At 64.8% G+C, this 13,954-nt stretch overlaps 2 protein-coding genes across 6 annotated transcripts; both read right to left on the minus strand.

The window, feature by feature from the left end:
• Window positions 1–115: 115 nt before the first annotated feature.
• On the minus strand, window positions 116–5,832 carry DEF8 (differentially expressed in FDCP 8 homolog). Of its 5 annotated transcripts, none has more exons than XM_054078596.1 (12): window positions 5,797–5,813; window positions 4,059–4,175; window positions 3,893–3,975; window positions 3,651–3,800; window positions 3,436–3,577; window positions 3,186–3,350; window positions 2,476–2,603; window positions 2,068–2,181; window positions 1,486–1,566; window positions 1,239–1,379; window positions 1,002–1,111; window positions 116–875 (listed from the first exon to the last, which is right to left on the minus strand). In XM_054078596.1, the coding sequence occupies exons 2-12, from the start codon at window positions 4,162–4,164 to the stop codon at window positions 773–775; spliced, it is 1,323 nt and encodes a 440-aa protein (XP_053934571.1). In that variant the 5' UTR covers window positions 4,165–4,175; window positions 5,797–5,813; the 3' UTR covers window positions 116–772. The 5 variants fall into 5 exon arrangements, with proteins under 5 accessions (XP_053934571.1, XP_053934568.1, XP_053934570.1 ...); XM_054078593.1 differs by lacking the exon at window positions 5,797–5,813 and adding an exon at window positions 4,306–4,602; XM_054078595.1 differs by having other exon boundaries at window positions 117–875; window positions 4,059–4,189; window positions 5,797–5,815.
• Window positions 5,833–7,193: 1,361 nt separating this feature from the next.
• TUBB3 (tubulin beta 3 class III) lies at window positions 7,194–12,385 on the minus strand. Its single transcript, XM_054079068.1, has 5 exons — window positions 11,430–12,385; window positions 10,155–11,178; window positions 9,787–9,895; window positions 8,741–8,851; window positions 7,194–8,481 (listed from the first exon to the last, which is right to left on the minus strand). Exons 1-5 carry the CDS (start codon window positions 12,368–12,370, stop codon window positions 7,406–7,408), a joined length of 3,261 nt encoding a protein of 1,086 aa, XP_053935043.1. The 5' UTR covers window positions 12,371–12,385; the 3' UTR covers window positions 7,194–7,405.
• Window positions 12,386–13,954: the final 1,569 nt, after the last annotated feature.

Consider the following 13,954-nt stretch of genomic DNA (forward strand, 5'->3'; position numbering starts at 1 on the left):
CCCCTATGGTGCCAACGCGCAGCACCAGCACCGGGAGGCCCGAGGGGACGCGTCCTGGGTGCAGGGCAGCCCCAGTTCTTGCCCCACTGGTGCCCACCACCCCACCGAGCCAAAGCAGGGACACGAGTGCTAGGTTGCGCAAAGAGGCCTCATTAATGCTACAGAATGGGGTGAGGGGCTAGTAGCAACCCCACACGGCACCTGCCCAGCTCCCACAGCCCCCCCAGGACCTGCTGTGCCCATGGCGCAGGAGGGGGAACACCGGGCAGTCCCCCCCAGACTCAGCAGCGTTATCCCAGTAGTGTCTGTAAGGGTGTGGGGGTCTCTTTGGCTCCTGCCTCTCACCCCTCTGACACCCAACCCAGGTCTTCAGTGGTCCCAGGACCCATCAGGATAGCTCTCTGGTCGAATTCCAGTGCACTCGCCCTCCCTTGCATTGCCCTTCACTCTGGCTCGGCCGGCACACTTGCCCACGCTACGTGATGCAAAGCGCTGGACCCCTGCCCGCACCGCATCTCCACCTGCACCCCAACTTCCATAGGCAGCCACTGCAGGCAGGATCAGCGCAGAGACGGCGAGAGCTATTGAGTCACTCCAGCGGCATCACTCTGCCCGTGGGGAGAGGCTGGGGACCAGGCGCAGGCCCCCCCCAAGCTGGGGCAGTGCTATCATCCCTGCAGGCTGCCCCCCAGTCCCCAAACAGCTATGGGGCTGCCGGTGTCCATCCCAGGACCCTGTGGCGGGGGGGCAGCCGCGGGGCTGGGGACCCCTCTTAGGGCTCTGCCTCGGTGCCGGAGTCTTGGAAGAGGGACTGCTTGCGCAGGCTCAGCCGGGCGCACTTGGGGCAGGTGGTGGAGTTGTCGTAGTAGCAGTCCCTGTGGGGAGGGGACAGTGCTGGGCCACCCCATGGCATTGGCCCCAGTGCCACGCGTGTCTCTCCCCCCGGTGCCACATCACAAGACACGGTGGCGGGACGTGGCTGTCCCCAGCACGTGCCATACCTGTGGAAGACGGCAGAGCAGTCGGTGCAGACAGAGGTGTGGCTGTCGAAGGGGAAGAGCACGTCGCCCTCTTTGCAGAGCTCGCAGACGAAGCCTTTGGCCTGGCAGCGCTGCGTGGGGAGCGAGCAGAGGGTCCTGACGGTGCCCATCAGGGTCCCCACCAGCCCCGTCTGGTGCTGGCCCCACAGAAGCCACCGCACGGGTCGCAGCTGAGTCTGCCCCACGCTGCCAGCTCACCTCGCAATCCAGCTTGATGTGCTTGGCGAAGAGGGTGTGGATCTCCGTCAGGGAGCAGCTCAGGCGCCCGGCCTCGATGTCTATCAGATCCTGCAGCGAGTACATCTCGTCGTTCTCCACAAAGTGCTGCCGGTCCTGCAGCTGCAAGTGGACAGCCTGTCACCACTGTGCCTGTCCCCGCTGTGCCCCACGGCACCACCTCACGGTCCTGGGTCCCCCTGGCTCAGTCACCCACACAGGGCCTGACCTGCAGCAGCAGCCGCGCCTCCATCGCCTCCTTGCAGGTGATGAAGTATGGCTTCATGAGCAGGATGTCCTGACGGAGCTTCTGCGAGGGGACAAGATGGGAAGGGGACCAAGACAGAGTTATGGGCATTGCCAAGGGCAGGATAGGGCGAGAGATGGGGATGGGATAGGACGAGGATGAGGACAGGCATGGGAACGGGGACAAGGATGGGTATGGGACCGAGACAGAGTTAAGGGCATTGGCAGGGGCAGGATAGGGCCAGGGATGGGGTAGGATGAGGATGGCAACAGGGATGGGGATAAGGACATGGAGGGGAATGGGATGGGATGAGGATTGGGACAGGGGTAGGATGCAGACAGGTTGGGGACAGGATAGAGACAGGGGTGTGATGGGGACAAGGTTAGGCTGGCTCTGGTTCAGCCCTGAGGCAGTCTGGGCACCCTCTGCCTCAACCCCCAACTCTGCCCCGCTCCCCCCCGTGCTGCCAGGGCTCCATCTCCCTCCCTGCTCACCCCACACTGCCCCAAGCTCCTGCCCTGGAGGGTGGGAGTGCCCCCTGTGTCTGTGCCCCCCTGCACTCACCCGGATCTCCACCAGCTCCTCCACGTAGTTGAAGAGCAGCGGGTTGATCTCCCGCAGCTTCAGCACGGGCCGCGACACCATCAGCGCCAGGTACCGCATGCTGCAGCGTGACACCTGCCCACCCATAGCCGGTGTCACCGTCACCCCACGGGCACCGGGCTGTCCCCACTGTCACCACCCTGGGGACCCCATTGCCAGGGGAACAGCATTGGGGACACAGTACCCCTCAAGTAACCTCCACTCAGGGACACAGCCCTAGAGGACCCCATTGCTAGGGACTCAGCCCCCTAAGTGACTAACCAGGCACATGGACCCCCAGGGACGCCCCCCAGCAACACAGTCCCCCTCAATAACATCCGCCCCCAAGACCTTGGGCACCCCCAAGCCCCCACCCCGCGCCAGAGGCACCTTTCGGGGCTCAAAGTCCCAGTTGTGGATGGCGCGGGCGGGCACGACAGCCAGGTCGTTCCAGTGGCAGCTGCTGCAGTAGTAGAGGCCGGTGTAGTCGCACTGCCGGGCCTCGCTGGGCACCCCCCCTGCGGCGGCACACGCGTTGGCACCGGTACCAGCAGTAGTGCCGCAACACACCCCGCTTACCCCACACTACACAACTTCCATGGGACGTGCAGCAGTACCCGGGGACACAGCAGGTCCCCAGCATCACCTTCCCCCAGGTCCCCCCCAGCCCTAAACAGCCCTGACCCCCAGCTCCCCTCCAGCCCTACACAACTCTGACCCCCAGCTCCCTTCCAGCCCCACACAACCCTGACCCCCAGCTCCACTCCAGCCCTACACAGCCCTGACCCCCAGCTCCCCCCCAGCCCCAAACAGCCCTGACCCCCAGCTCCCCCCCAGCCCCACACAGCCCTGACCCCCAGCTCCCCCCCAGCCCCACACAGCCCTGACCCCCAGCTCCACTCCCGCCCTACACAGCCCTGACCCCCAGCTCCCCCAGCCCCAAACAGCCCTGACCCCTGGCTCCCCATAGCTCCCAGACACCTCCAGAGCCCCAACCTCCAGCTCCCTACCGCCCCCAAAGGAGCCCAGCCCCATACATCCTCCAGTTCCCCCCAGCCCCACACCCTCCCAGCCCCACGCCACAGCAGGCACAGCCTCACGGAGGGAGACGGGGGCGCGGCACTCGGCGCAGCGGTAGTCCTGGCTGTCCAGCCCGCTCTCGGGACAGATGCTGAGCTGGTACTCAGCCTGGTGGCTGACCTTGGCCCGCACACAAGGCTTGCTCACCAGGGGCAGGCACTTGCTGTGGCACCGGTAGTAGCAGCCTGGGAGGGCGACAGGCAGACATCAGCATGGGGATGAGGGGGAAGGATGGGGATGCAGGGCAGGTAGAGGGGGTCCCAACCCCACCTGTGCAGGTGTACCAGGTCTGGATGAGGCCCCAGATGATGGTGCTACACTTGTCACACATCTGCTTCACACTTTTGCTCTTCTCCTTGTAGAAGCGATGCTCCAGGATTACCCGGATGTTGGGCTCGTCCTCGCAGGGGTCCTGCAGAGCATGGGGGAGTGTCAGAGTGGCCCTTCCAGCCATGGAGACCCTTCCAGCCCCGGTCTCACTCCACCTTCAGCTCCTGCAGCTTAAGGCGGAGGTGGATGAGCCGCACCACCGCATCCTTTTGCCGCTCCGAGTGCTCGGGCAGCGCCAGGATCACCCGCTTGCACTCCTCGATGGCCTGGCGCAGCTGCTGCACGTCTGATGCCAGGATCAGGCCCTGTAGGGAGAAGAAGGAGAAGAGTGGGCCAGAAGCCCCCTACCCAAAATCCTCCCCCCTCCCAGCCCTGCAGTCCTCCCTTTCCCACTCACCTCGGGGCGGGAGAAGTGGTCCTCAGCCAGCCCCAGGTCCATGGTGCCCTCGGGGTCCCCCGGGGACGGATCCGGCTGCTGGGCTGCAAGGGAGTGAGCGCCACGGGGGGCTGGGACCGCGCGCTCGCCCTCGCCGTGGGGCAGAGAGAGGGGAGTCAGCACCCACCTGGGGCGGGGACCCCTCCGTCGGGGCGCTCCTGCTGCTCGGGAGCCTTGTCGAAGGGGTTGAGGTGGGCCTGGCGGAAGCGGGCCAGCCGCTCATCGTACGCCATCGCCACCCACCCTGCGGGATGCCAGCTGCGTGTCTCAGTCTCAGGTCACCAGCACCAACACCCCATCACCAGCACCGGCATCCCAGCACTGTCACCAAGACCTCATCACCAGCTCCAACACCCCGTCACGAGCACCGATACCTGATCACTGGAAACAGCACCCCAGGACCAGCACCGTCATTGTCACCAAGACCTCATCGCCACCTCCAGCACCCCGACACTGTCACCAACACCCCGGCACTGTCACCAACACCCTGGCACTGTCACCCTCCTCCCTGGACAAACCTGTCCCTCCGCCTCCCACGCCTGTGGCCCTCACCCTGCCACCGCCCAGCTCACCCCACGGTCGCCCCAATCTGACACCATTCCTGTCCCTGCCCTGGTGCAGCCTCCACATTGCACAGCCCCATTCCAGGTCACTGACTGGGTGCAACCCCATCGTGGGGTCCTTGCAGCTGTGACCCCCCGGCATGGCAGCACCCTTCCCATGGCCCCATACTGCACAGCCCTCCTACATTGCACAGCCCCTTCCCACACTCTCTTACTGCACTGCACCCCCTTAATGCACAGTCCCCCCTCCCCTCATTGCACAGCCCCTTCCCACACCCCCTTACTGCACTGCACCCCCTTAATGCACAGTCCCCCCTCCCCTCATTGCACAGCCCCTTCCCGCACCCCCTTATTGCACAGCCCCCCCATTGCACAGCCCCTTCCTGCACCCCCTTATTGCACAGTCCCCCCACTGCACAGCCCCCCCATCGCACAGCCCCTTCCTGCACCCCCTTATTGCACAGCCCCGCCATCGCTCAGCCCCTTCCTGCACCCCCTTATTGCACAGCCCCCCCTCACTGCACAGCCCCCCTTCCCTCATTGCACAGCCTCTTCCTGCACCCCTTTATTTTTCAGACACCTCGTTATTGCACAGCCCCCTTCCCTCATTGCACAGGTTCTTCCTGAACCCCCTTATTGCACTGCCCCCCCCCACTCCATCCCTGCCCAGCCTCCTCCCTGCACCCTCTTATTGCACACACACCTCCCCGCACCCCCTTACTGCACCGGCCCCCGATTGCACAGCCCCCAACATCTCCTCATTGCTCAGACCCCCCCCCATTGCACAGCCCCTTTCCACACCCCCTTAGTGCACCGCACCCCCTTATTTCATGGCCTGCCTCACTGCACAGCCCCCCTGCACCCCCTTATTGCTCAGCCCCCCCGCACTCCCTCACTGCCCAGCCTCCCCCTGCACCCCCTCATTGCTCAGCTCCTTCTTGCAAGCCCCCCCACACCTCCTTATTGCACAGCTCCCCCCGCACCCTCTTATTGCACAGCCCCGCTATTGCACAGCCCCTCCCCGCACCCCCTTATTGCTCAGCCCCCCCACTGCATAGCCCCCTTCCTTCATTGCACAGCCCCCCCCACACCCTCTTATTGCTCAGCCCCCCATCGCACAGCCCCTTCCCGCACCCCCTTACTGCACCGCACCCCTTCCCTCATTGCTCAGCCCCTCCTTAATACACAGCCCCCCGCACCCCTTCATCGCACAGCCCCTCCCGGCACCCCCCCCGTGTTGCACAGCCCCCCTCCCCGCGCCCACCCCCGCCCGCCAGGGGGCAGCGCCCCCGCCCCGCTCACCGCAGCGCCGCGCCCCGCCCCTCGGCAGCTCCGCCGCCCGCCGCGCCCCGCCCCGCCCCGCCCCGCGCTGCCGCCCCCTGCCGGCGGGAGGACCGCACCTCCCCCACCGCACCGCCCCCCGCACCGCCCCCGGCACCGCCCCCTGCACCGCGCCCGGGTGGGGCCGCGCGGGGTGGGCACCCGCAGCCCCGGGGACCCCTTGTCTGCAGAGACCCCAGCCCCATAGATCCTTGTTCCCAGAGCCTCCAGCCCCACAGATCTTTGTTCCCAGCCCCATAGATCCTTTTTCCAGAGCCTCCAACCCCACAGATCTTTGTTCCCAGATCCATAGATCCTTGTTCCAGAGCCTCCAGCCCCATAGATCTTTGTTCTCAGAGCCCTCAGCCCCACCGCTTCTTGTTCTTGGAGCCTCCAGCCCCATAGATCCTTGTTTCTGGAGTTCCTAGCTCCATAGATCTTTGTTCCTGGAGCCCTCAGCCCCATAGGTCCTTGTTCATGGAGCCCCAGCCCCATAGATCCTTGTTTCTGGAGTCCCCAGCCCCATAGATCTTTGTTCATGGAGCCCCAGCCCCATAGGTCCTTATTCTCGGAGCCCCCAGCCCCACAAGCTCCTTGTTCTCAGAGTTTCTGGCCTCACATCTTCTTGTTCCCAGAGTCTTCAGCCCCACAGATATTTGTTCCTGGCCCCACAGCTTCTTGGTTTTGGAGCCCCCAGCCCCATAGCTCCTTGTTCTTAGAGCCCAGAGCCAGACAGATCCTTGTGCCCGGCCCCATAAAGCCTTGTTCCTGGAGCCCTCAGCCCCATAGATCCTTGGTCCTGGAACCCCCAGCCCCATAGATCCTTGTTCGCATACCCCCCAGCCCCACAGCTCCTTGTCCTCGACGTCCCCATCTCTATAGCCGCTGGTCCCCATACCCTCCAGCCCCACAGCTCCTTGGACTCAGAGCCACCACCCTCTTTGTCCCTTGTTCCTATAGTCCCAACCCCATGGTCCTCATCTCCATGGCACCCTGTTCCCCCAGCCCCATAGCTCCTTGCTCACGGAGCCCCCAGACTGTTCCTTTGCCCCACAGCTCAGCCCCTCCATCCACATGGGGGCACGGGGACCCCCAGAAGGGAGCAGCAGCCCTGGGAAGGGGGAATTTGGGTTCAGCCTCATGGCAAAGCAGCCTGGAGGTGCTGCCCGTGTGGGGCAGGAGGCTATGGGGTACGGGCTGCCCTGGGGGTGCTCTGGGACTGACGTGGGGGACAGGGCATTGTCACAGCACGCTGGGCACACAAGATCTCTGATTCCTTTGTTGGGAGTTTCCGGGAGGGGGCTGAGCCCCTGAGCTGCCCCCCAGCAGAGGGTGTGCATCCCCCCAGCCCCCCGAGCCGCAGACGGGTCGTACCTGGACAGCAATAAATTTATTAAGTATTCAAAAAAAATAATAGACACGAACCAGTAAAAAACGAAAAGGGGGGAGGCAGGAGGGCAGGAGAGGGGGCCGAGCCGGCTCAGGGGGGGACAGGGTCAGGAGACACCAAAGGGACACGCGGGGAGGGCCCAGCCAAGGGGCAGCAGCGCGAAGCTGGGGCGGCCGCGGGCAGCGGGGCGGCAGTGGGGCATCACTTGGCGCCCTGCGCCTCCGACTCCTCCTCGTCGTCCTCATACATTTCACCCTCCTCCTCGGCTGTGGCATCCTGGTACTGTTGGTACTCGGACACCAGGTCATTCATGTTGCTCTCGGCTTCGGTGAACTCCATCTCGTCCATCCCCTCGCCCGTGTACCAGTGGAGGAAGGCTTTGCGGCGGAACATGGCCGTGAACTGCTCCGAGATGCGTTTGAAGAGCTCCTGGATGGCTGTGCTGTTGCCAATGAAGGTGGAAGACATCTTCAGGCCCCGGGGAGGGATGTCACAGACAGCCACCTTGACATTGTTTGGGATCCACTCCACAAAGTAGGAGCTGTTCTTGCTCTGGATGGCCAACATCTGCTCGTCCACCTCCTTCATGGACATGCGGCCCCGGAAGACGGTGGCCACAGTGAGGTAGCGGCCATGGCGAGGGTCACAGGCAGCCATCATGTTCTTGGCATCAAACATCTGCTGGGTGAGCTCAGGGACGGTAAGGGCACGGTACTGCTGGCTGCCACGAGCCGTCAGTGGGGCGAAGCCTGGCATGAAGAAGTGGAGACGTGGGAAGGGCACCATGTTGACGGCCAACTTGCGGAGGTCAGCATTGAGCTGGCCGGGGAAACGGAGAGAGGTGGTGACACCACTCATTGTGGCCGAGACAAGGTGGTTGAGGTCGCCATAGGTGGGGGTGGCCAGCTTGAGGGTGCGGAAGCAGATATCATAGAGAGCTTCATTATCGATGCAGTAGGTCTCATCTGTGTTCTCCACCAGTTGGTGGATGGAGAGCGTGGCATTGTAGGGCTCCACCACTGTGTCTGACACCTTGGGAGATGGTACCACGCTGAAAGTGTTCATGATGCGGTCAGGATACTCCTCCCGCACCTTGCTGATGAGGAGAGTGCCCATGCCGGAGCCGGTGCCACCGCCCAGCGAGTGGGTCAACTGGAAGCCCTGCAGGCAGTCGCAGTTCTCACATTCCTTCCGTACTACGTCCAGCACTGAGTCTACCAGCTCAGCCCCTTCTGTGTAGTGGCCCTTTGCCCAGTTGTTCCCAGCCCCACTCTGCCCTGCCAGAGGGAAAAGAGGCACCCGATGGCTGCTGGCACCCCACGCCCACACTGGGGAGGGGACGAATGCCGCCAGCGGCAGCATCGGCAACATCTGAAGCCAGGGTGGGGTGGGAAGTGGAAACCACAAGTGTTTGGCAGCATACTGGATGTGCCAAACCCCGCGGCACGGGTGGGGATGCACCCGCCGAGCGCCCCAGGGATGGCGACGCTCTGGGAGGGGTCCCAGGCGACAGCGTCCCCCTCCCCGGGGACCTACCGAAGATGAAATTGTCAGGGCGGAAGAGGTGGCCAAAGGCACCCGAGCGCACACTGTCCATCGTCCCTGGCTCCAGGTCCACCAGGATGGCGCGAGGCACGTACTTGTGAGCTGCAAGAGACCCCGTGCCAGGAGAGGACCTGACACCCCTCTACCTGCCAGGCTCCCACCAGGCTGGGTGCGTGCATGTCCGTCCCCCCAAACATGGGGGCCCCGTGGGTCTGGGTGCACCATGAGTGTGTGTGTCCCCCAAACCACAGGGCTTCATGGGGATGGGGGCACGTGTTACCCCCCCATGCCCTGTGGGGTCCCATGGAGATGGGTGCGTATGTCATGGCCCCCCCAGAGCACAGGGTCCCCATGGGTCTGGGTGCACCTGTGTCCCCTTTACACTGCAGGGTCTCTCTGGACTAGATTCATGTGTGGGTGTCCCCCAAATCATGGGGTCCCTGAGGGTTGGATGCACACTTCTCCCCCTACATGGCCTCACAGATCTGGGTGCACATACTCCCCCCCAAATATCAGTGTCCCATGGGTCTGGGTACATGCGTCTCTGATTCTTCCCCCCCTGAGCTGGGTGCCTGTGTCATGTCCCCCCTAAAAGCTCAAGGTCCCTATGGGGCTGAGTGCCTGTGTCATGTCCCCCTCAAAAGCTCAAGGTCCCTATGGGGCTGGGTGCCTGTGTCATGTCCCCCCCAAAAGCTCAGGGTCCCCATGGGGCTGGGTGCCTGTGTCATGTCCCCCAAAAGCTCAGGGTCCCCATGGGGCTGGGTGCCTGTGTCATGTCCCCCCCAAAAGCTCAGGGTCCCCATGGGGCTGGGTGCCTGTGTCATGTCCCCCAAAAGCTCAGGGTCCCCATGGGGCTGGGTGCATGTGTGTGTTTCCCCCCAAACCACAGGGTGGGGGGAGAAGAAGAGACGTGCACCAAGGGCCCCGTTGGGTGGGGACACGTGCACCTCCCCAAGAAGGGTGGGAGCAGTCCCCATACCAGGAGGAAAGGGAAAGGGGTTTTCCTCCCCCCCCCGCCCAAGGTGGGGGTCGCTTACAGGAGGCCTCATTGTAGTAGACGCTGATGCGCTCCAGCTGCAGGTCAGAGTCGCCCACGTAGTTGCCGCTGGGGTCGATGCCGTGCTCGTCGCTGATCACCTCCCAGAACTGGGGGCACAAGGTTCGGGGGGGTTGGCGGGGGGCTGGGGCTGGGGGGGGGGGGCACTAGGACCGCGCCCCGGGCGGGGCGAGCGGCGCCCCCTGGCGGCGGGGCGGGGCGGGCGCTGTCCGCGGTGCTGAAGGGCGGTGGCGCGCGGACAAAGGCGCGGGGCGGGGGGTAGGGCGGGGCCCTTTGTCCGCCCGGTGCGGCGGGAGCGGGGCGGGGGGGGTGTCTTTGTCCGCCGCTCGCGGGGGGCTCCGCCGTTACCTTGGCGCCGATCTGGTTGCCGCATTGCCCCGCCTGGATGTGGACGATCTCTCTCATGGTGCTGCCGGGCCGGGAAAAACGGGAGCGGGAAGCAGGAGCGGAGAGGAGCGGCACCGGGAGCGCGGGGGGCGGCACCGCCGCCGCCGCCTCCTTTATAGGCGCCTCGCGCCGCACCGGGCCGGGCGCTGACATCACCGCCGCCCTGCAGCCAATCAGCCGCCGACGCCGCCGCAGCAGCGCTGCAACAGCCCCTGCGGCACCGGCACCGCCCGCCCCGCCCTGACCGGGGACCCCCGGCACCGGGGAGACGGGAGGGGACCCGCCCCGGCACGGGGACCCTCGGCACGGGGACAAGGGAAGGGAGGGGACCGGCCCCGACACGGGGACCCCCGGCATCGGGGGGACGGGAGGAGGGGGGACTGGCCCCGGCATGGGGACGCCGGCACCGGGAAAACGAGGAGGGAAGGGGACTTGCCCCGGGGACCTCCGGTACCCGTGGGGACACGGGCCCCGGTACCGGGAAAACGGGATGGGACCCGCCTCTGCACGGGGACCTTCGGTACCCGCGGGGGCATAGACACCGGCACCGGGGAGACGGGAGGGGACCCGCCCCGGGGACCCCCCGGTACCCGCGGGGTGGCAAGGACCCCCGCACCGGGCAAACGGGAGGGGTCCCCAGTTCGCGGGAGGATGCCGGTACCCGTGGGACTCCCGCTCCGGGGAGGCGGCAGCGGCCCCCGGTACCCGCGGGGGGTGGGGGAGGGACCCCCAGGCACGGCGGGAGCGTCCCGGGGCGGCGGCGGGAGGGGAGGACTCCCCGACCCGTCCCGGGGGGGCAGGGACGGGGGGTCCCGGGCGCCTGGAGCACCCGCGGGGCCGCGGCGGGCGCGGCCGAGAACAAAGGAGGCGGCGAGGGGCCCTTTGTCCGGGGCTTCCCCCGCGGGACCTGCCGCCCAGGGATGCTCCGACGGTCCCTCCCGGTCCCCACCGGTCCCCCCGGGGCCGGCAACCGGGAACAATTGAGCTTGGAATGAACCGTGGGGGAGGGAAGGGCTGACAAGCCCTGGGGCTGAGCGGTGCCAGCCACAGCATCTCTGCAAAGAGCCTTTATTGGGTACCACAAGCCCGTCAGCACGGAGCGGGACACCGGAGAGGAACACCCCACGTCCCATCATGTCCATCCATCCATCCATCCATCCATCCATCCATCCATCCATTTGTCCATCCATCCTGAGGCAGGCACGGCCACGCCATGATCCACGTCCCACTCCCTACCAGGAGCACAGCACCACCTCCCGCAGCGTCCGCCGGAGCTCCTGGCTCCGGAAGGCATAGATGAGGGGATCGACCACCGAATTGCAGATAATGAGGATGAGGAAGAGGTTGAAGTAGCTGAAGAAGCAGGTGCAGAAGGGGTTGGTGGGGCAGGTGACGATAAGAATGAGGTGGAAGAAGAAGGGCCCCCAGCAGATGAAGAAGACACCCAGGAGGATGGTGAGCGTGACAGCTCCCTTCAGGCTGCTGCTGCGGTAGACAGTGGGCTGCTTCTGTTGGCTGGAGATGCTGCGGAGGTGGTGGCACGCCAGAGTGAACATGTGGATGTAGAGCACCAGCATGAGGACCAGCATGAAGAGGAAGAAGCTGATGAGGCAGAGGAGGATGGCGTTGTTGCGGTAGTAGGTGATGAAGATGGTGCTGGAGACAGTGCTGGCCAGCCAGATGCTGGCCATGGTCACCACAGCCCGTTGTAGTGTCATGATGCTGTGGTAGCGCAGGGCGTAGAAGATGGTAATGTAGCGGTCCACTGCGATGACCCCCAGGAAGGAGAGAGAGGACACAACAGAGCTGCAGATGAGCATGTCGATGACATTATCCATGTGGCGGACGATGTTGGCGTGGATCACCAGCACGCCGTGCTCCATCAGCAGCATGAACAGCGTCTCCACCAGGTTGCTGACGCTCACCAGCATGTCAGAAATGGCCAGGCAACAGATGAAGTAGTACATGGGCGAGTGCAGGTTCCTGTTCTTCAGGATGGCAGCCACCACCAGGAGGTTCTCCACCAGGCTCACCAGGCTCAATGTGAGGAAGAGTTCATTGGGGACATTGAGCCCCTGGCACCACGCACTGCTGGTCCCTGCTGTGACGTTGCTTTGGTTGCCGTCACTGTCATTCCAGGGCTCACGCAGCAGACGCAGGGGGGCTAGCGCTGACATGGCCCCCACCTCAGCCCCAGGCTCTTCCCCGCTGGGGGCTGAGCCCCTGGGGTCCCCTGCGGCACCCGCGCACCCCCAAGCCCCTGTCCCGCCCTGCCAGCACTCCCGCAGAGCCCCTTCGGCCAGGCTGAGGGGATGTAGAGGTCTTGGGGGCAGGGGATCCCGCAGCGTTTGGTCTTGCTGGGAACGCTGTGCCAGGCCCCTCGGTGTCACGGCTGCCCTTCTGGACAGCCCAGCGCGGTGTCCCTGCAGCCGCGCGCCCGCCAGCCCAGGGTGATAGGAAAGAAAGGGTCCTTTCTCTCCCTGACTTTAAAGCCAGCTCCCGCTGCTCCTCCTCCTCCGGAGGGTGGGCACCCGCATGACCATGGCACCCCTGCGGTGAGGGGAGCCACTGCAGAAGCTGGGGCTGCCGAATCCCTGGCAGGGGCCTGGGGAGCCCACGTGCTTGCGGTCACCGTGTGCCTGAGGGTCCCATGCGCTCTGCAGGAGGATCCATCTACCTTGGGGGGCCTTGTGCCATAGGGATCCTCCGTGCCCTACCTTGGGGTCCCCAAGCGTCCTAGGGGTCCCGTGTGTCCTGCAGGGCTGTGGGTGCTGGAAGGATCCATTCACCTTCGTGGCCCCAGTGGCCCCCTCCCCACTGCAGGAGCCATGGAGCCCCTCTCAGCCTCTGCACGTGGGCCTCGGAGCTCCACACCCCTCACCAGCACCACGGGCCTTGCCTGAGCCAGTCCAAGGAAGGTGGTTTTGCACCAGGTGGGCGAGAGGTGCGATAGCGATGGTCAAAAGCACAATAAATGGGATGTTGTGCCTGCACCCCAGCGAAGCCCAGTGCCAGAGGGAGCCCAGGCAGGCTCGGGGACACAGGACCCATGTGACCAGCATGTGCCTCTGGTTGGTGTTGATGCCTGGAGCCATTCAGCAACCAAACAGTCATTCACGGTTTCACGAAAAGGCTGATCCTGCAGCCGTTCCAGCCAGCCGCTTCGCTCCTTGCTGGGAGATCTTGCCTGTGCTACAGAGCCCCCCACGGGCTCCAGCACGGATGAAAGCAGCTCAGCTGGATACACTTGGATTGGGTTCCCAGGCTGCCATGGTGCTTTGCTCACCCGAGCGCCGGCATGGCTAATGTGTGCCATGCGCTGAGCCAAAGCTCCAGCATCCGGCAAGGAGCAGCGAAACCCCACTGACCCCCCAGGGAACTGCAAGCAGGAGGAATCTGGACCAACAGCCACCAGCTTCCCCCTTCCCGGCTGCTGCTCAGCTAAAGAGCACGCCGGTACGTGCCATGAATTTTTAGCTTTATCAACAGAGGGTTTGAGAGCAGGGCTAGAAAATGCTGACTCTGCAAATCCAAGCAACGCGAACCCAAGGCACGGGGGAGCAGACGGGGTTTTGGAGCTGTGGGATTCAGCTATGCCAGCAGGGATGAGGCAGGCTGGGCTGAACCCCAGGGTCTGTGCTGCAGTGCTCGGCCGCTGGGCCTTGGCCCCATCCCCGCTGCTCCCCAGGGAGGAGATGCAGCAGCCACTGCAAAAGCCAGGATTGATTCCGGGCAGCACAGCCTGGCTCAGCATCAGAGCC

This window comes from Cuculus canorus, chromosome 13 (genome assembly GCF_017976375.1).
Source record: "Cuculus canorus isolate bCucCan1 chromosome 13, bCucCan1.pri, whole genome shotgun sequence".
NCBI lineage: Eukaryota > Metazoa > Chordata > Aves > Cuculiformes > Cuculidae > Cuculus > Cuculus canorus.

Bases quoted from the DNA above. Each gene is read 5' to 3' on its own strand.
- DEF8 (XM_054078596.1), bottom strand. From the start codon at position 4,164: ATGGCGTACGATGAGCGGCTGGCCCGCTTCCGCCAGGCCCACCTCAAC. The intron at 2,182-2,475 runs GTGCCTCTGGCG...ATGGGTGGGCAG, and splicing joins GGGACTTTGAGCCCCGAAAG to GTGTCACGCTGCAGCATGCG. The intron at 1,112-1,238 runs GTGAGCTGGCAG...CTCCCCACGCAG, and splicing joins ACATCAAGCTGGATTGCGAG to CGCTGCCAGGCCAAAGGCTT.
- TUBB3 (XM_054079068.1), bottom strand. From the start codon at position 12,370: ATGTCAGCGCTAGCCCCCCTGCGTCTGCTGCGTGAGCCCTGGAATGAC. The intron at 11,179-11,429 runs GTAGGGAGTGGG...GTTCATTCCAAG, and splicing joins GAGGTGGTGCTGTGCTCCTG to CTCAATTGTTCCCGGTTGCC. The intron at 8,482-8,740 runs GTAGGTCCCCGG...TCCCTCTGGCAG, and splicing joins CCCTGACAATTTCATCTTCG to GGCAGAGTGGGGCTGGGAAC.